General features: G+C 62.8%; 1 protein-coding gene across 4 annotated transcripts in view; it reads left to right on the top strand.

Moving 5' to 3' along the window:
* EXD3 (exonuclease 3'-5' domain containing 3) overlaps positions 1-19,514 on the top strand; it is a 77,722-nt gene extending 58,208 nt beyond the window's left edge. For 2 of the 4 annotated variants that reach the window (XM_040460265.1, XM_040460269.1), the window contains 5 exons: positions 2,820-2,873; positions 3,110-3,241; positions 17,001-17,094; positions 18,806-18,844; positions 19,145-19,514. In XM_040460265.1, coding sequence (XP_040316199.1) covers positions 2,820-2,873; positions 3,110-3,241; positions 17,001-17,094; positions 18,806-18,844; positions 19,145-19,428 — 603 coding nt within the window. In that variant the 3' untranslated portion in view covers positions 19,429-19,514. The remainder of the gene's footprint in view (positions 1-2,819; positions 2,874-3,109; positions 3,242-17,000; positions 17,095-18,805; positions 18,845-19,144) is intronic. The other 2 variants (XM_040460268.1, XM_040460267.1) reach the window with 1 other exon arrangement.
* The last annotated feature ends 1,071 nt before the right edge of the window (positions 19,515-20,585 follow it).

Raw genomic sequence — 20,585 nt, 5'->3', positions numbered from 1 at the left:
TTTTTTTCTTTTCTTCTTTTTTTTTTTTTTTAGGCTTATTTATTTTTGAGAAAGCATGAGCGGGGGAGGGGCAGAGAGAGGGGGAGACACAGAATCAGGCTCCAGACTCTGAGCTGTCAGCACAGAGCCCAACGTGGGGCTTGAACTCACAGACCGTGAGATCATGACCTGAGCCGAAGTCGGACACTCAACCGACAGAGCCACCGGGCGCCCCTATGCTTGGTCATTTCCATATACCTTGTCTGTATATTTTCTCTTAACTTTCCATTCATTTGCTTCTTTCTTCATATTTACTTCAGTTGTGTTTGTTTATTTTGTTTTTTATTCATCACACAGACGTATGTTTGTTATCACTACAAGGTAACCACTCGCTTTATTGCTTTTTTTCTTCTTTTTTGGGGTAAAATATACAAAACATTGATCATTTTAACCATTCTTAAGTGTACACTTAGTAACATTAAGGACTCATAGTGTTGTGTAACCCTCACCACTATCTAGCTCCAGAAATTTTTCATCACCCTAAAGAAAGGCTTTGTACCCATTAAACATTCTCCATCCCCCCCCCCCGCCCCTGGGACCCACCGTTCTAGTTTCTTTCTCTATGAGTTGGATTTTTCTGAATACCTGATATATGCAGAATCGTACAGTATTTGTCCTTTTGTGTCTGGGTGATTTCACAGAGCAGAATGTCTTCAGGGTTCATCCACATTGTAGCATGTTGGGCTTTCCTTCCTTCTTAAAGCTGAATAAATTCCAGCGTGTGTGCGTGTGTGTGCGCGCGCATGTGCACGTGTGTGTATGTGTGTGTGCGTGTGCGCGTGCACCCACTCACCTGGACGCTTGGGTCCTTTCCACCTTCTGGCTGTTGTGAGTAATGCCAGTGCGCACCTTTCTGTCCCAAGTATCTGTTCAAGTTTCCGCTCCGCTTCCAGTTCCTGTGTGACTGTGCCTAGAAGCGGGATGGCTGGATCATATGATGATTCTACGTGTAACTTTTTGAGACGCTGCCATACTGTTTTCCATGGTGAATATACCATTTTATTACAACCAGCCACGCATGAGGGCTCCAACCTCTCTACATCCTCACTAACACTTATTTCCCCTAATGGGTGTGAAGTCATATCTCGTCGTTTGCATTTGCATTTCTCTAACGATTAAAGATGTTGAGTGTCTTCTCATGTGCTTGTTGGCCATCTGCACGTCTTCTTTGGAGGAATGTCTATTTAAGCCCCTGGGCCACTTTTAATTGGGCTATTTGCTTTTTTGTTGCTGACTTGTAGGAGTTCTTTATACATTCTGGATATTAATCCCAGAGCCGATACATGATTTGCAAATATCTTCACTCACTCTTCACTTTCTCGATAGTGTCCTATGATGTACAAGTGTTAAATTTCCATGAAGTCCAATTTTTCTGTTTTTAATTTTGTTGGCCTTGCTTTTGGTGCCATATCCAAGAAATCGTTGCCAAATACAATGCCATGGCATTTCCCACACCACGTTTTCTTTTAAGATTTTTAGTTTTTACTTTTCTTTTAGTTTTAGGGACACCTGCATGACTCAGTCGGTTAAGCATCCAACTCTTGGTTTCAGCTCAGGTCATGATCTCATGGTTTGTGAGTTCGACCCCCGTCTCGGGCTCCGCAGCTGGCACCGTGGAGCCTGCTTGGGATTCTCTCCCTCTCTCCACACCCCCTCTCGATCCCTCCCCTGCTCATGCTGTCTCTCTCTCTCTCTCTCTCAAAATAAACAAATGAACTTAAAAAAAAGAGATTTTTATAGTTTTAACTCTTACATTTTTGTGTTGGCCCCTTGCACACTTCAGAGATCACTAGGGATTGTTTAGAATGTGCCAAACCCATCAATATCGCCGTGTTTGACGTCTCTGTGCATTGCTGCTGTCACCTCGTTGATGGGTGCCCTGCCCCCCTGTGGCATGTGAGGGCTTTCCTTGGGTCCTCAGTCCTTTTCACGTGGCACCTGTGGACTTTGATGACTTCTTTGCTTTCTGACATGGCGAGATGTGCCCGCCTCACTGTGTGCATTTTCTGCCTCAGACCTGGAGTCAGCTAGTTCTCCAAAAAAAGTCCGATTCCCTTTCCACCTGTTTGGAAACCAGTCTGGGCACAGGCTGCTCCTGGCTACATGGTTGTTCTCATTTGGAGGCCTTTGTGGTAGACAGAGTGATGAAATGCTTTTCAATGTGTGTGCGCACACAGGCACGCACGTGCACACGCACGTGTGAAATTCGTACCGAAGCTCCCGTCAGGCCTGAAGCCGTGGTGCCACCTCCCTGGTTCCCATGCTCACCCTTCCTTCTCCCACCCGGACCCAGCTCAGCACCAGCGTCGGCCATCTGTCTTTGGCACAGTTGGCAGCGAGCGTTTCGAGGGACGCCGCCAGAGTCAGCACCAGCGACAGGACCGCTGCCCGGCTTCTTCGCCCTGGCCGCTAGCAAGGCAGCCTGGAGCTGCGCGGTCAGTTCGCCGCGCTTTCAGGGTGCACGGAAGACTTCTTTCTCTGCAGTTCATTGGTCTCGTCATCTTTGGATTTTTAGAGATTGCTTTTTTGATTTCAAATTTTGTTTGCAATTATGTAAAACGTCTGCATGATTTTAAGACCCGATCTGCACAATGAGGCAGCGGCCCAGGACTCTGCTGGCCGCGCAGGCCCCAGGCGGGCAGCCTGGGGGCCGGGGTGGGGGGTGGGGGTGTGGGTGAGCGGTGGTGGCAGCAGAGGCCGGACAGGGCAGAGGCGGGGGCAGAAGTAGCCCTTGTCCTGGAACCAGCCGGCCCCTCACCTGTCCCTCTGCCTCCCCACAGGTTGCCAGGCAGGAGGGAAGGATCATCTTGACGTCGGGGCTGCCATACCACAAGGTGGGGTCCCTGAAGATGGCTCATCTTTCCAAGGGAGCCTCAGCCTGGCCCTTGGGCCACCGCCCTCGGGGTCTGCTCGCTGCGGAGGCTAGTGGGAGTGGGGGCTGACGGCTGTCCCACTTGGGGGGACGAGCTGGGGGGGAGGAGCCCTTGGCCCCGGAGCCCAGGGAGGGGAGGTGGGCCTGGAGAGGCTCTGGGTCCTGTGCCCACGGCTCAGCGGCTGTGCTTCCGTGCAGCTCCGGGCCCAGGTCGGGGCTGGGCGCTGCCTCTGGGTGGACTGCTCCCTCAAGGCCCGTCAGCAGGCCAAGGCCGTGCTCAGGCATTTCAACGTTCGAGTCACCCACGCAGACATCTTCAGCCGCTGCCAGGTGAGTCCCACCTGCCCCCGGCCTGCCTTGGGCCAGTGTGTGAGCCCCAGGGTTGTCAGGAAGCCACTGCTGTGACAGGAGACCCAGCGTGTCTCTGGCTGGTGGCAAGACAACAGAGGTCACGTGCTTTAGCGTTTGTGCCCTTCCAAGCGGCCGCCGCCGCCCCATCTGGGGCAGATGGGCGCCACTGGGTCCATTCTAACGTCTAGAAAGGTCTGGGTCGGGAAAGCCATGTCTAGGGTTAAGGTCAGAGGGGGGTCTGAGGCCTGGGTCCTGTCTGCCGATTCGGACCAGGGAGGGGGCGCCCTCCTCTCCCTTCTCTGCCGGCCTGGGTGCACCGAGTCCTAGCCCCCATATCTGGCTTAGGGGGAGGTGGTGCAGGCCGGGGCGTGGCTGCACTGAGGCACGGGGTCCCCACAGGGCACAGTCCTAGTGCACCTCAGTGGCTCCTGGTGCAGAGTGCTGGCTATTCCCGGAATATTTGGAGTTGGGGCCATGATGAAGCTCTGTGAGGAGCACCTCTCCAAGCCCAGTTGTTTGGTGGACACTGGGCCTCACCTCTGCAGCGCAGGGGGGTAGGGGTTAGGGTCTCCGGCCAGGCTCATGGGACATCATCCCACCTTGGTGTGCCTGCGTCTGGAGATGGGGCACCCTGAGGGCAGGCATGCAGCCGGGTGTGAGTGAGACAGGAGGGAGGGAGGCCCTTCCTCAGGTCCTGGACCCCCCTCTACCCAGCTTCAGGTCCAGCCTGTGCCGACCCCGGGTCCCCGGCCCTGCCAGAAACGACTGCGGTCATCCCAGTGGCGGGAAGTGCACCGCGGGGCCTTTTCCTTCAGCGAGCTCTGGCAGGACAGGAACCTCGTCTGCGGCCTCTCTTTGTCTGTGCTCAAGCCGACAAGTGTTGTAAAGACCCCAGGACGTCCGGGATGCCTGGGAGGCATTTTAATGAGCTTTTCAGAGCCTCTGCTGCTAAGTTTTCTTGAGAAAACAGGAAGTTGGGTAGCTGGGAGGAAACCCCCACCCGTGCCCCGGGAAGCCTCATGCTGGGGAGCAGGCTGACCTCCTTCAGGCCTGCGAGGGCACCGAGGGCAGCCGCACACGGAAGAGTGTCCACGGCCCCACCTGCCCCTCCGCCCCGGGCAGTTGTAGAGCCCCCCTGCCCTGCCAGGTGCGAGGGGCAGGATGCAGAATGTGCCCCAGGGAGGCGGGGTGGGTGCGGTATGGAGGCAGTTCAAAGGCTGGGAGGCAGAGTTGCACCAGCCCTGATAGGGGACCAGCAAGTGCCCTGGCCGGAGAGGGCAGCTCTCCAGCACCCCAGGACGGAAGACAACCCACCGGGGGGGACACCATCCGGGGGCACAGAGGTGCTAAGATCTATTCTGGCTGCAGCAGGTAGCAGGGGGGAGGGAGTCCAGGTGAGAGGTGGCATCTGTAGCAGGTGAGGAGTGGGCTCGGGTTTCGGGCTTCGCCCCTGGCCAGCAGGGAGGGAAGGTGCCGGGTCTGGGCTCCCTGGGGTCTTGGTCTGGAGGCCCACGCATCAGGCCCTCTAGGTTGGGGACGGGCACGGGGAAGGGGAAGCCTCGGCTCGGGAGCTCTGCCCAGCACTGTCCTTATTTGAGGTATATACGCATTCCGCCAAGACTAGCTGGGGAGGAGGACAGACAGGGTCCACGACTTGGTGCCATGTGACTGCACTGGCCAAGAAGCAGAGGGCAGCCACCCCAGGCTCGAGGGGGGAGCAGGAGGGGGCGTCCCAGGCAGAGACCCCTGTGTGTGGCTGCAGTCAGGCGCTGGCTGCCAGGCAGCAGGCAGGAGCACAGGTGTAAGGCTGCATGTGGACGCCTGATGGGCCTTTGTCAAGGAAGGGCCCGGAGAGCTTCTGGTTCCAAGGCTGGCCAGTGGCCTCCAGCTGAGCTCAGCTCCAAAAGAAAGTGTGCTGGGTGTGCCCCAGGGCAGGACCCTCCCTGGGTGGCAGATAACTGTGTGGGAGGGTCCAGGAATGTGCACAAGGAGCCTGAAAGGCCAACTTTATGGAGCCAAGTGGGCAGAGAAAGGGGTTTCTGAGAAGCCAGGATTTCTAAATTTGGAACTGGCCGTGGTCACCACAGAGACATCTGGGGAAGCGGTGGGAGGACTAAGCTTACTCTGTGTCAGGGAGCTGGTAGTATTAATGCTTGGGCCTGAGGCCGGGGTCCCCACGCATGTTCTCAGACCAAATACCCGGTCATTGTGAGCACAGGTCTGGGCAGGCCTCCGGCCACATTCCCACCCAGAGCTCCTGGAGCCCCTCCGCCACGGCATTCCCAGCCGAACCCCAGGAGCTCAGCCTGAGAAACAGCCAGGAACGCCCAACCACCCCATCCTGCACACTGGCCACCCCTACTGCCCCCCCGGTGCCCCGCTGTTCTCAAGGCCAGGCAAAGTAGATGGGTGGCAAGCACCGAGAAGCCCCGAAGAGGTGCCCCACAGACGTTCCCAGGCGATGGCCCAAAGCTCAGCGAAGCCCCTAGGCTGGCTCCACGTGGCCCCATGGGCTAGACTGGCTTTCGAGCCGGTCTGGGCATGAGAAAGTGCCGGCCGCTGACCAGCAGGGAGCGTCACACTCAGGACTGACCCAGGGAGGGCCTCTGTCCTCAGGGCCCCGCCCTGTGCTCCAGTGGGGCCTGCGCACCCTGGACGCTGGCTCAGAGCCCCTGCCGCCCGGCCCGGGCTGGAGCTGGCCGTCTCCCTGGAGACCTCCCACTGCCAGGCTGACTTTCCATTTTCTTTTCCTTCCTTATGCTATTTTAGTGCCATTCCCGGAGGGAAAACCCACTTGACACACAGGCATTCCCAGAGTGAGCCTGGCCACTCTCTGGGCTGGTGCATCAGGGTCCAAGGCGGGAAGCAAGTCAGAATGGGAGAGGGCTGGTCCAGGCCTGGGCTAGGTGCCCGGCCAGGGGTCCATGGCCGTGCCCCACTCTAGTGCCCAGCACCTGCCTCCAAGCTGTGTTGACACTCGGCATGTGCCTTGAGCACAGGGTCCACTTTCTGGGGCATCTGCACATGAGGACAGGGAGCCACGTGGTGGAGGCCAGAGGTGGGCAGGGAGGCTCGGCTGAGGGGGTGGTGGGTCTCCTGTGGCGGGCAGGGTCATGGACCCCTGAAAATGGCCACCTGGGCCTGGGATCGTCCGTCAGGAACATCCGCCAAATGGATGTTCCCAGTGCCGTCCGCTATGGGAAAATATTTTATCAAAGAGATTGGAGTTAAAAAAAAAAAAAAAAAAAAAAGCGTAAGCAGGAACCCCTGACATGGCCCAAGTGTAATGTCTATTTTTACTGTCCCTCTGGTCCCCCTCCGCTATGGTGGGGAGCAGGCTGTGGTCCCCGTGTGCAAGTAGGGCGTGTCCTAGGAGTCAGTGACGTTGGCCTCCGGAAGCGGGCACCCGGGAGGAGAGGCCACTGCAGGACGGTGACCCTGCCTTGGGGAGCTCTCAGGCAGTGCTGGCCACAGGGTCCCCAGGAGACGGAGGGTGTTGGGCCAGAGAGGAGCCTGCAGCTAGCAGAGGTCGGGCCTCAGGCTACAGGCTCACAGACACTCAGGACACAGCAGGGCTGGGCGGGGGGCCCCCGGGGTGGAGGTGGACAACGGCCCAGACTGATGTCTGGCAGCAGACGGAGGCAAGCAGAGGGCTCCCCTGGCCTGGGGATGTGAGGGGGACTGCAGGCAGCCACCTCCCAGCACCCATGCCCAGAACCTGGGGCAGCGGGGACACCTGTGCCTAGCCCATTCCTGCAGACCCTCCCTCTTTCCTGACGACCAGACTAGGGACCGACAGGAAGAGGGGCAGTGGCCGCTGACCCCGCCCCTCCCCAGTCTTTGTGTCCCGTGGCCCCCAGCCCCGTTCCCACACTCCGTGCCCCCAGGGTCACACAGGCACAAAGGCTGCAGGAGGGGTGGCCACCACCCTGCACAGGGAGAGACCCTGGCCCTCCGGCTCCTAGGCGGCAGGGGGAGCAGCGGGGGGCTCTGGGGGAGGATGGGTTGGGGGCAGCTGGCATCGGGTTTCCGTGCCGACATGGGGCTTAAGGACAGTGGGGTCCACCAGGCAGGTTTTGGCAGGGATTAAGGCCAGTGAGCCCCCAGTCTTGGGATGCTAGCCAGGGTGATGTCCCAGTGCGGTCCCTGGGGGCTGACAACAGGGTGGGCCCAGGCCCCACAGCCTGCAGGGCCACCCCCCTGCCCTGCCTCCCTTCCAGAAAAGCCCTGGTCCTCGGCCAGAGCCCAGCTTCAGTTCCCACCAGATGGCCCTGGGGACTAAGGGCCCGGGCCCAATGGCCTGGCCCACCCCCCCCCCCCGCCCCCAGTTTCTGGTGGCTCCGATCTGACCCCAGCCGCTTTAGGAAGGGCCCTGGCACTCCTGGGTCGCACCCCTGGCCCTGGCCTGTCCAGCAGTCAGCACCGCCTGCTTCGTCTCCATGAGACCCTCATCCTCCACGGCTACACAAGTGGCACCTGTGCCACCCCGCGAAGTGGCCTGGGCTGAGAGGAGGCCCTAGGGCCAGTCCTGTGCTCATGGCCTTGAGACCTGCCAGGGCTCCTCTGGGCCAGTGTCCGGGAGGGTTGACGTGTGAGTCCCCCCAGCCCAGCTCACGCCAGGCGCCCAGCCGGGTACCCAGCCCCTCTCTCCTTCGCACATCAGTCTGTGTGGGCTGTGCTCCAAGACCCGGCCGTCAGCGATCACGTGCTTCTTAATGGGCCTTCCCTCCAGCGATCTGGAGGCCCATCTGGATGGGGCTTCTCTGGCTGGACCCCCGGAATGTTGATGGAAAAGTGAGCCCACGTCCTGTCCACTTTCAGAAGGGGTGACAGGCTGGCCTGGCTACGCTGTGAGGGGACCACACTGGACACAGGGCCACGGGGCATATGTGCTTATCCAGTGTCCACAGGTGCGTGGACACTCAGCATGCAGGTGGACTGTTGGTGGCCTGGACAGACGCATCCATGGCCCCGAGTCAGGCCAGTGTACCCTGGGCCTGAGGAGCTGGTGCAGGCCAAAGACAGACCCCTGGGAGTCTGGGGCAAGGACGGTGGGGAGGTTCCCTCAGGCAGGACAGTGCAGGCCTAGCCATCTGGGCCAGGGCGTCCCTCCGCTGGTCAGCTGGCGGCCACATGTACCAGAGGATGGGCCAGGCACAGCTGGCCGCGGGGGCGCCCCCAGTGCTGTCGTCTTGGGCCTGCGGCCAGTTAAGACACCTCGGACAGTGAAACCACACCTGGCGCCCACGACACACTGTCTGGGGGTACGGTCGTGTCTCTGAGGACCTAGGTCCTTCCCCCTCTCCGCTCCACACCTCCACACCCGCTGCGCAGCCCCCAGCCACGGAGCTGTCCAGAACCACTGGCCAGACGTGGCTGAGGACCGGGCTCTGAAGAAATGGAGGGAGGGCAGAGCCCCTGGTGACCAGCCGGGCCTCCCGGCTGGAGAGCAGAACAGCCCCACACCGGCCGAGGGAGCCTGGGGCTCAGGGACTGAGGCACACCGAGGCCGCTCACAGCCAGCTTCGGGGTTACCGGCAGGCTGAGACAGACACCCTGCCCCTGGTGTCGGCACCCCGCAGCCTGCGGCTCAATCGTGTGAAATTCACATCTCAGCGTCCGCAAATAGTTGTCTTGGCAGCAGCCCTGCCTGTGTGTCCTCACACTGCCCACAGCTGCTTTGTCAGGGACCCAACGGCCCTTGCAGGGGACTGACCCTTGCCTGGGGGCCTGGCTGGCATCTGACCGGGGAGGTGGGCACTCTTCTTCCTTTTGAACGATTGCCAGCCCCAAAGCAGAAGTGGGGCCCAAGAGCCAGGGGGCAGTGAGCTGCGTGGTGGGTGGCCATGGGCCTGGATGGGGACGGCAGGCCTGAGAGCACGGACCCACTGTCCACTCAACCCTAGATACAGAAAGAAAGGCCTGGCTGGCCTCAGGGGTGTAAAGCCAGCGGCAGCCAGCCCCCCTTGGGGCTGCAGGGAGAGGAGGCCATGGGCACCCATGGATTGGGTCTGGGGAGGGCCCACGGGTGGTAAAACAGGGTCTGCCAGGCAGGGACCAACGGCTGGATGGCCGGTGCAGCAGGGCGCTGGGGGGGCCGGGGGGGGGGCGGGGGGGGGGGGGGGGGGGGCAGGAACACCCATGAGTCACCCGCACTGCCGCCCCCCCCCCCTCCGGCCCAGCCTCTCTTCCCTCCCTGGCTGGGGCTGGGGAGTGGCGCATATCCCCTCCTCCCTCCCTCCCAGGGGGCCCTGCTCACTGCCCACTGTGAGCGGAGCACATTCAGGACAAGTGTAGACCCCAGAGGTCACTGAGGGCATATGGGGCGTCCGAGGCAGAGCAGCATGCCTGGAGGGCCCTCTGCTCTGGCAGGATGGGGGCTGGGTGTGACCCCAGCCAGCCAGGGACAGGGAGGGGCCTTGGAAGAGTAACCCCACAAAGGGAGACAGGCCTGCTCGGCCAAGCCCGAACTCCTCCCTTGAGGTGGGGGAGTAGGTGGTGCAGGGTCCTTCAGGGAAGTGGGGGGAGTCAGGCTCCAGCATGGACTGCTGCTTCCTTTCCTCATCTTGGAAAACGCATTTCAAGGCATAGGTGTGGTGGAAGGAGCCGCCTCTCTTAGCCTGACTCAGTGGCCCTGGGAAGAGGCAGGGAGGAGAGGGCCAGGGGACCCCTGCCCTGTCTCAGCCCCCACTCAGGCTGGCTCCCCACAGTGCTGGGCCCATCGTACTGTGGCCCCCTTGGCACCTGATCTCCCACCCTCCCCACTTGGTCCACTAAGCCCCAGGTTGTCTGTCACTTCCTCCAGGAAGGCCTCCAGGCCCCCAGCCCAATCTCTAGAGCATCACCATTCTTTGGAGGAGTACTTTGGGGGCTCCTCTCTCCCTTGGCTGGGAACACAGTAGGGCAGGCCTGCTGTGAGTGAAAGGCAGGCCCCACAGACATTCAGACAGCTTCAGACCCCAGGCTTCAGGGCTCCAGTTCCCTTCCAGGCCGCTGCCTGCTGTCTGAGGGCTTGGCTCCACTTGTCTGTTGAAGGGGGGACAACCAGAGCTGATCCCGGCTGGCACAGCCTCGGGGCCCCTCCCCAACTTCCTTAGCCTGCCCCCCCCCCCGCCCCCGTTGCCTCCCTTGGCCCTAGGTGGGAGGGGTACCCCAGCCCCCCTGGCCCCGGGTCCTGGCGCGGGAAGGCAGGCGCAACCGTTTGCTTTTGAATCTCGGCCGGGTGTCCTGAGTGGCCCTTTCAAAGGCCGGCCGGGGGCGGGGGCCGTTCCCAGGCGCGCCCCGCCCTCCCCGCCCGCCCCTCCTCCCGCTTTCCCACGCGGCCCGGCCGCCGGCTGGTTCTCACGGCCCGCTGCCCCTCCCCCGTCTGGGAACGGGCCGCGCTGCGCCCGCCGCGCTGGGGTGCCCGGGAGCCCCAGGATAGGGGGGGGGGGGTGCGTCTGGGGGAGGGGGTTACTGGAGGGGGTGCCGCCTAGGGGTTGCTGAGGTCGCCAAAGGGAGGCAGACAGCACCCCACACACGGGGCCTGAGGCCAGATTGTATTGGATTTAACCTAGGGCAGGTGCTCTCTGGCCCCCCACACCTCGTGGAGCGACCCAGGGGGCCCTGGCCAACCCTGCCTTGTGCGTGGGGACAACAGCACCCTCTCCTCATTAGGGTCTCCCTGACTGGGAGCAGGTTCTGGGCCTCGGTTCCTCCTAATACCCTGCAGAGACTAGGTCACTGGTTTTACGAAGTACAAATACAGACCCCGCAGAAAATAGTGAATTCCTTCTCACATAGAACTGTAATCCCATCCCACACTTGATCTGAAATTCGCATTCAGGGCCCAAATTCTCGCTGGCTGCCTGAGGGGGCCTGTGACTGTGTCCTATCAGGGTTGAGGAAGCAGGGCAGGACTTGGCTACCGGTCTGGGCCCCCTGGCTCACCTTGGCTTGCCTCCATGAAGGTCAGCCCTGGCCCACCCAAGTGAGCTGGAACAAGGGGGTCCACTCCACCCAGCTTCAGATAGCCTGGGCTGGAGTCGGCCTCACTGACCCCACGAGGGGGTCTGCACGGGGGTCCCCAGTGGGCCCTGGGCTGTGGCTGGTGCAGCTGGAGGAGGAGCTTTTCAGAAGCCCGGGCACCCAGGGTGGGGAGTGGATGCCAAGTGGGAGGCCCACCCGCCCGTCCTATGTGTGGCCACTGCCCAGGGCTCCGGCCTGCAAGCCCCAGAGGGGCCTGGGGGAAGGGCTGTGACCCTCCCGAGTCTCCCTGGCCAGGGTACACCTAGGCGGGGCAGGGCTTCCTGCTCGGGCAGGCTCTGGCTGTCACGCATGCTGTGCCCCTCTGCCCATTCCACCCACCACCCTTTTCCCCTCTCCCTCGCCGTCAGAGAGACCAGCCACGTGCTGCTGCAGGTTCAGGGGTATCCGCCCCCAGCCGTGGCTACTGGGGCCCTCACTGTGAGTCGTCAGCCCGCCCTCACCCACTGCAGGCATGAGGGCAGCTCTGGAGCTGGGGGGTCCACTCCCAGGGAGTCCAGCAGGCCCTCCCGTCCCTGTAGCGGGAGGTGGGCCCGGCAGGAGGCTGGCGGGGAGGGTGTCTGGCTCCAGGCGCCAGCCGCACGTCTGCCTCTGAGGCCAAAGCCCCAGTCGCAGGGTGCTGGCCTCAGAAGGCTGCACAAGATGGCATCAGCCTGGGCCTGTGCCCCACGAGCCGGTCGCCAGCCGGGAAAGTCCCAGATGCCATTGTCCCCTCCACACCTGCCAGGGGAGGTGGATGTTCAGGTCTCCTGCCACTGAAAACAGAGGCCCCCGGGAGCACCCCCCCTGCACTCCCTGGCGAGGTGCACACAAGCCCCTGTCTACAGACTGCTCATACACAGACACACTTCCAGGGTCAGGGGACGTGTGAAGTGACTCGCCCTGACACGCCCCGTCACACAGGTCCCTCATCCACACCTTGGAACACCCAGCCACACACACTCCTGCTCATGCCTCTGTGCTGCTCACGTGCACACACACCCTCAGTGCTCTTGCGCCCTTCATGCCGGAATGCTTATGAGAGAGACACCTGCAGGGCGCCAGCTTCACACACGTGCCCAGTCATAGCCCCTCGGGGACTCCTGCACCCCACACGCCCCAGTGCCAGTGGCTCCTGACCCCCTAGGGAACCCACACAATGCTGACTGTGCCCAGGCCCTGCTGTGTCTGTGGAGACACTGTCCTGAGCCTACAAAGGGATGGGCCCGTGGGAACTGGCCTTCCCGGGCCTGGGGACAGGGCTGGCGCTGGAGCACGGCCCCTGTAGGGCTGCTGTCCCGGGTCATAGACATCCAGGTTGGAGGCCACCGGCAGGAGGGCCTGCTCCACAGACAGAAGAGCACCAGGGTTGGGTTTGAAAACCCTCCCATGCAGGCCTGTGCATCAGCCCCAGCCACGCGCTCCTTGCAGGGCCTGGGTCCCGGCCCTTCTGTCCAGCGTTCGCCCCAGGCCAGCAGGATGGGGTCACATCTCACAGATGCCCTGTGGGCCAGCTGCAGGGAGGGGGCTCCGTCCTCCTGGCCCCTTGTCCCGTCTCCTCTGGGCAATCAGACAACACCCCGTGCCGGGGGCCGACAGGGTCCTCATGGGCAAAGCTGGCTGATGTGCTTGTCTTGGAGGAGGGCCCCAGCCCCAGCAGTCGTGCTCCCCTCCAGGGCCACATCACCTTTGGGGGCAGATGGCTCAGGGCCCCACGAGGTGCTGCCTGGATGGTGTGGGAGAGGGAGGTGTGGAGCAGACCCAGGCCTCACCGCTTCCTCTGGGGCTTTGTTCCCACCCCGTCCGGGCAAGGTGTCAGGCCAGTGGCCTTTCATCCCAGCCCTCTGGCCCTGCACCCGGCGCCATTTGTTAGGGTGGCCCTGGGGGCGGTCACGGTGGATGAGCCAGCCTGGGGAGGCCTCAGGACAGCAAGTGTGGACTGTAGGGGGAGGTGGCACTTGGCAGGGACCAAATGGGCAAAAAAGCACCCTGGGAACAGGGATGCTGGTGTCCTGAAGTTGAGACCCTCCAGGGCTCCCACTACCCTGACCGGAGCATCCGAGACGCTGGCCGTGTGTAGATGTGCTCAGGGAGGTGCCGGAAACCATTCTCAGTGCCGCGTTGGCTTTTCCCACCAGGCGGTGGGACGAAGTGCTGTTTCTTTTCTTCTGCTTTTTTATGCTTCGCTCTTGTTCCAATTTGCTCTAAATGAGCAAGAAATAGCCCATTACTCTAGAACATGCCACAGCTTCTGAGCCCAGCCCCCACCCGCCCTGCCTGTGGGTCAGAAATCCCCAAACTTGGCCTTCCAGGGCCTGGGCTCCAGAATGACTCCCCCCTCCCCCACTGGGGGTGGGGGCTGCAGGGGTCTGGCAGGGCCCCCGCTTGGAGCCTGGACTGCACTTACCGTCAGGCAGGAGTGAGGTTTCTACAACCCTGCCCCTTGCTCAGAAGGAGGGCACCCAAGTGGCCTGGGCCCACTTCCCAGCTGGAGCCTAAAACTCTCAGCGGTGCCTAGTGCCTACCGAGCTGGGGAAGCAGGGTGGTGTGAACTCCCCAGGCAGCCAGCCTGTGGTGCGGAGCTCAGGTCATGGACCTGGCTGCTGGCTGGGCAGGAGGCCCCACTCACGTCCTTCTTAGGGCGGGGGTCCCTTCTCTGGGCTCCCAGCCTAGGCAGGCCCTATACCCTTAGGAACACGTGTTCTCTCTCATACCCCATGCCCGGGTGAGTCCCAGGTATGGCTTCTATCCGGCCCTCCTCTCCCCCTCACACCCCCCCCCATTTGCTGAGGCCTGGGGCTCAAGGCTGATGGGGGCCCAAGGGTGTTTACGAACAACCAACAGGGCTGTGCTGTCCTGGGCCCAGGGAGGGCTGGTCGCCTCTGGAGAGGAACGTGTACAAGGGCCCCTCCGAGCTGCCTGCTGGCCCTGCCCAGCCCGTTCTGTGGCCCTGGCTGGGGCGTGCCCCTCTGCACTCTACACCTGTGTGCCAGCTGTCCGCTGGTTGTGCACAGCAGACACCTGCAGGCGTGCTGACCAGGGTTGTGTGTGTGGGGGTGGCCCTGCACCCAGGGCAGGTGGGAACACAGACGTTTCCAGGGACGCAGACTTCAGGACAGTTGCTGTGACCTTGCCTGTTGCACAGGTCTTGGTTCTGCTGGCCACGACCACTCCTTGGGTGAGTGTGACTGCGAATCCTGGGTTCAGACCTGAGAGGAGGCCCCGCCCTTGGGCATGGCCCCTCAAAGCCCCCCAGCTCCCCCCTGCCAAGTCTTAGCCTCAGTGGAACGGGCAGGTGTCCCAAGTGCCTGCTATAGCCTCTCGTCACACCCCCAAGAAGCCCAGAAAACAGAGCCTCCTGGAGAAGTGGCCAAAGCAGGCCTCTCCTGCCCTCCCCAGGCCCCAGGGAGGGGCAAGGGGCTGCAGAGGGTGGACCAAAAGGTCAAGTCTGCCTAACTCCCGGTCTGTGGGCCCCAGCAGTCCCGATGACCAGTCACTGCTGGCAGCCCAGCCCCTGGGAGGCAACCTCCCCCTTGTGGGCTCAGGTCTCTGGCCGAGACAGTCCCCAGGCGGACAGAGTGCCCTGAGACACGGCAAGTGGGTGTTGGCTCCAAGCAGCTGTAAGAGCTGTGGGGACCGGGCACGCAGGTGGACTCCTGGCACCAGGAAGCCACGAGCCTTCCCAGCCCCTCCAGCCCCCGACTCACCTGGCCCTGCCCGCCCAGCCAGGCTCTGGGGCTGGAGGCCCTCCCCGCCCTCAGAATCCCAGACTGAATGGGGGTACACAGAGACCAGGCTGGACTCTCAAGACCATACACCCAGCCCCTGTCCAGGGCCTTCCCCGGGACCCCCGCTGCAGTCTGTCCAGGCCCACTGGCATCCCAGGGCTCGGGTTTGTGTGTCCCCCAAGGGAGAGTAGGCATGGCCCAGACACCACCTGCACATACCCCCTCTCCTAAGGGTCAGCGTGAGGACCCTGGTGTGGGGTCCTCGCTAGCCAAGGGCCCTGTAAGCAAGTTACTCAGCCCCTCAGAAGCCCCCTTTCTTCATAATGAAAGGCAATGTCTCCCCCCTTTGGTGTCAGGAAGGGTGCTGGGCCATGGGCCCCAAAGAGCAGGGCCTCAGCCTTGTGTGAGGCAGGTGGACCTTGCAGGGGACGGGGACAGGAGACACAGGGAGCCGCTAGGTGCTGGTCCTTCCTGCAGATGGGGAGCACAGGGCAGAGAGGGGGTGAGCATGTAGAACCGGCTTTTCCAGCCGGGGGTGGGGGTGGGACAGGGCCTCCCAGGGCCCTATGGGGTGACGGCAGGGCCCAGCAGTGGGCAGCAGCCGTGGGAAAAGCAGCACCGGTGGTTCCCGAGGGTGGGGCCAGGTCCTTGTGGATGGCACCGGTGGTTTGTCTTCGTGCCGTGACTCAGCGTGAGCTGGCAGTCCCGCCCAGGTGTGTGCATCAGGCCCAGGTCCTGGGAAGGCTCCCACCCCCTCCCACTAATGCAGCATCCCTCTCACACCTACAGGCTCCGTCCCCTGGGGGGGCCTGGGTAGGGGGGGGGAGGAGGGCGAAAGCGGTTCTCTGTGGTGGGCAGCCCAGGGCAGCGACCACCCTTTCCCCAGCTGGATCTGGAGTGACCACAGGCTAGACCTGCGGCCGGGGCTCCACCTGCACTCCTGCCCAGGAAGGTCCCTGGGTCTGTGACCGGGAGGCCAGGGCCCACGGCAGACTCCCCATGCCAGAGAGGTGGCCAGGGGACAGGAGGCACCCCCCCCAGAGAGGCAGGAGGAAGGGTCCTGCCGGCACCAGCCCTGCCGCAGCCCCACCCAGGCCTCCCCGAAGAGGTGGCCCCACCCTCCGGCGCCCCCAGGCCCTGGCTCTGATGCTGGATGCAGTACAGCAAGCTCATGGTGTCGAAAGGCCCATGGGAAAAGGGCGTGTGGGGGCAGGGGGCACCGCCCCTGACGTGGGCACACCCTGAGGCTCCAGCGGCTGGTGGCTGCCACCTACCCACCCACCCCTGGGAGCTGTGTCATTCAGGGCACTGGTCAGGCTCCTCCAGGAGGGGCCCGGGAGTGATCCCATGAGCCCAGATCATGGACCCCTCCTCCCTGTGGCCCCAGAAGGCCCCCTCCCACCCTCAGGCCCTGCTCTAGGCTCATCCTCCTCTTACAGGCCGCTCTGATTTGGGGAAGGGCTGTGACTGGCTGTGCCGAGCTGAGTGCCTTCCAAGAGCCATTGCACGTCCTAGACAAGGACCCCAAATAGAAGCAAAAGTGGCTTCCCTCCTGATCCCTTGTAGATGTGGTGCCCCGGGGGCGGGGGGGGGCGGGGTCAGGCAACAGGCATCATCGAGAAACACGGACACTGAAACGGCCTGGCTGAGGGGCCCGCTGCAAGCCTCTTACCCTGACCCTTTGATGCTGAGCTAGCCCAGGGATGCCCAGGCCTGGTTGTGCCCTCGAGGCTCTGTGATTGGGGCGGACAGCCCAGGTGATGACAGAGGCCCACAGGGTCTCATGAGCCAGAAGAGGCTGCCTAGGGCCCACTAGGATCCAGTGCCGTGCTGGAGGGCTCCCAGGAGGAGGTGTGCCCTGTCCTGCAAGGAGAGGAAGGGATGTGTGCTTTTGTCTCTGTGAAACCCCCTAGCCAGACCCAGAGCTGCAAGGAGCCTGAGGCTGGGGGTGGGAGGTGGGAGGTGGGCAGAGCCTCACCCGGCCTCAGCACCCCCTCTGTCCCCAGGCCTGTAACTGTGACCAGTACCTGAAGGTCTCCAAGGACATGATGAAGCAGCTGGTGAGGCTCAGCAGCCGCCCGGAAGGCCCCAGCATCACAGGTATGTTGCCCCATGGGGTTAGGCGTGGGCTCTGTGGGCTCTGTGGACAGTGGCCCAGTTGTGGGGTTAAACTGCAGGGATGACCAGGGAGGTGCCGGCCAGGGGCCGGTGGAAAGACAGAGCTCACGCTGCGCAAAGGTTACAGGCCCAGGAGGCCAGGAAGCTGAGACACTCGGGGCCCCTCTGGGGTGGGGTCCCCCCCCCCCTCTCCGGTCACCCTGCCCTTCACACAGAGTGCACACGCACACAGGCACGTGTGCCGGCACGCACCTGTTTGTACACACTTGTGCACACATGTGCACGTGCACAGATGCACATTTGCTTGCACACTGGCACCTGCTAAGCAATCTGAAGGCGGACGATCCCGGACAGACAGAAAGGAGGGCAAACCCCAGATGTCAACCCCCTCAACCGTGGACCCAGCCTCAGTTTCCACCCTTGTAAAACTAGAAACTGGAAGGAGACTTTGAAGTCGCTGGCTGGGGCAGTGAGTGTGCCCTTCCATTCCTATCACCGGCTCCCCCACCCTCTAGAGAGAGGGGCACCAGAGGGAGCCTCGCAGCTCCTCCCCAGGCTCCCGGCTGCTCCTCAGCGGAGGGCAAGGATGGGATGGATAGGAGACTGTCTTAGTGCTCTCTCCAGGGGGGTCAGCCTGAGGTTAGGGTGCCTCTGAGATCCCTTTGCACGGCTCGCCGTGGCTCTCCCGGACGGTGACGTCCCCACGAGGGTGTTCTTGTTCTTCCGAAACCCCCTGAGGTTTGGGGCTGGAGCTCCTCAGGTGAGCCATAGTGATGGCCTGTGTCCAGCCCCCAGCAGCTCTCAGCTCTCCACAGTGTGGCCTTGACATGTTCAAGGCCCAGGAAGGGAGGAGCAGGGTACGAGCACTGCCCTCTGCTAGAGCCGCCCCGCCACTGGGCTCCCGGCTCCTCTGAGCCACCAGCGCTCTGCCCAGAGGCCCACGCCTGTCCTGAGGTGGTGGGTGGCCCTCCTGCGGGCCTGCTGGCATCTCATGGGCCTCCAGGTAAAGGCTGAGGCCAGACCGACTAGGGCGCGATAGGGAGACCAGATGGAGGTCATGGCCTCATTGCGTTGCGGGGCGGGGGGGGCCCGGGAGTGCTCATCCATTCAGGCTCTGGCTAAAGTTAATCTGGAGCCATCTGTGGAGAGATGTTTGCCAAGCAAATTAGGGGTAGGACTCTTCCGCCTGCCGGCCAGGACTCCTCACCCATCACTGCCCTCACGCCTGCACTGGCCCCTCAGCAGCCCGAGGCCTGGCCACCTCCCTGGAGTCTCCTGTGCTCTTAGCGGAGGTAGGGACCCTCTTGCAGAGTCAGAGGTTGCCCTGAGCTCCAGCAGGTCCCCTGGGCCGTGCTGCTATGAAACGCAGGCCCTGGCAATGGCTTATCTTCTCATCGCCACGAATGGGATGCCCCCGCCCCCACCGGCCCTTTCTCAGGCCCCCAGTGCCCTAATCGGCCAATCTCACGCCCAGAACTTGTTTCCCAAGGACCTTTGAGCCCCAAGAACATTCCAAGGTGTGAGTTCCCATGGGAGGGGATCAGGCTGGCACCAAAGCTCCTCAGCCCCCTACCCTTTGCCCTTTCTGCTAAGGGTGGGGGGAGAGGCTGGGCACTTGGAGGTGCATTGTGGGCACTGGGGCTGCCAGGACCCACCCTTAGGACAGTCCCTGATGTCCTCAATTGATTGCCAGGTGATGAGGCCACCCAGAGCGAGGACATACAGGAAGCAGGTGAGCCCTGGGACCACCCACTGACAGGGTTTGTTCCTGGCCCAGGAGAGGGGACTGCCCTGAGAGGATGGGCCCGTGCCCTAGGCGAGGGGTAGCGGGCAGGGCCAGTGGGGAGAGAGGGCCAGGGGTCCGTGGGTAAGATGAGGCAGAGCGTTGGGGGGACCAGGCAGTGTAGGGCAGAGGCACCGGAAAGAACAGGGTGGAGGCGAGACCATCCCCGCAGCCCCTCCCACCCCACCCCACCCCACCCCACCATAAGGCTGAGAGCTCAGAGTGGCCGCCCACCCCCCACCTTTCCAGGCTCGGCCCCAGAGGAGGCCCCCGGGGGCTGTACCTACGACCCACCTTGCCGCTGGCTGGAGGCCGCAGACCTGCGGGCTGGTGGGCCTGCCACACTGGCCAGTGGCACCCGGCTGCAGCTGGCAGGGGTCCCGGAGGGCGTGCTGCGGCGGCCGGGGCTACGTCATTTCTACTGCTGCTCTGGCTGTGGCAAGGTCTTCTGGGAGGGCTCCCACCTGTGCCGCGTCACCTCGCAATTCAGCCAGATCCTGAGCAGCGCCTCCAGCTCCTGGAAGCAGAGCTGAGCCCCCAGGCCCACGGGCCTGCACTGCCCCCTGGGGCATCCACCCACCCACCCCCAGCAATACAGGTAATAAAAGTCCTGACCTGCGCGGGCCTGTGGCCATGGGCTCACTGCACACACCTGGGCCTGGCCCTAGGTGCACCTGTGGCCGTGGACTCATTGCATACACCTGGGCGCCAGCCCCAGGTGCAGAGCTAGGACCGGGGTGGAAGGGATGAAAGTTCGTGCACAAGGTCAGGATGCTCGGACCCCGAGCTGAGAACCGCCTGATACTCGGGAATGAGGCCGACGGAAAATGGGAAGGACACGCCTGGCAGAGGAAATGGCCTTCACAAAGGCCTGGGGCTGGGACCCAAGCGGCTCCCGTCAGCGGGGCTCAGTGGGGCGGAGGGAGGCGGGGGCACACAGGCCCCCCACGCACTGGGGGCCCACTCCCTTTGCTGCGTTGGTAAATGCCACCCCCCTCTGCCCCACCTTCCTGGGCTCCTCAGACCTTCGGGGAGGCCTCCAGTTCCAGGGAGTGTAGATGGTGGGACCCCGCAGGGCCAGGGCCCTTTAGGCCAGATGTGGCGGGGGTGGGGGTGGGGGGCTTCCTGGGGAACAGGGCCCAGCCCTCTGTGGTGCAAGAGGCAGGGCGGCCACCCTCTAGGAGGGCATCCATTGTGTCTGGAGGGCCATGCCTGGAGGGGAGGCCCACCTCTGCATCTGCTGCCCTCGCCCCCTCACCGGCCAGAGTGTGACCCCACATGGCTTCTTCCCCCCGCCCCAACCCGGTCGAGGTGGCCTCCTCTCATGAAACAGAGTGGCAGCCGAAGCCACAAGGGGGCCCTGCACATGAGAGCGTCCACCCTCACAACTGCAGGAAACCGCCACTGCTCCACCTACTCTCTGGGAAACTGAGGCGCAGGCGCCCGTTGCCGGCACCCGAGGGCCCCGGGCACCGGTGCCAGGTGGGCGGGGAGAGGGGCCTAGACTGCATCTTGCCCTGGCCGCCTCCTCCTGGCTCACTCCCTAGGAATGTGCCCCCCCCCCCCCCCCCCCCCACATCCCTTTCCTGTCCTTCCTGCCTTGAGCGGAAACCAGCTCAGATTTGGCCCGGGAACCCAGGCGGAAGCCTCAGGGCCGGGGAGCCCGGGGGGGGGGGGGGGGGGGGGGGGG

Source organism: Herpailurus yagouaroundi, unplaced genomic scaffold (assembly GCF_014898765.1).
Source record: "Herpailurus yagouaroundi ecotype Mexico unplaced genomic scaffold, PumYag 249, whole genome shotgun sequence".
In the NCBI taxonomy this organism is placed as follows: domain Eukaryota; kingdom Metazoa; phylum Chordata; class Mammalia; order Carnivora; family Felidae; genus Herpailurus; species Herpailurus yagouaroundi.
Note: the sequence above shows the minus strand (reverse complement) of the source record. Positions and strands in the feature narration are given on the sequence as shown.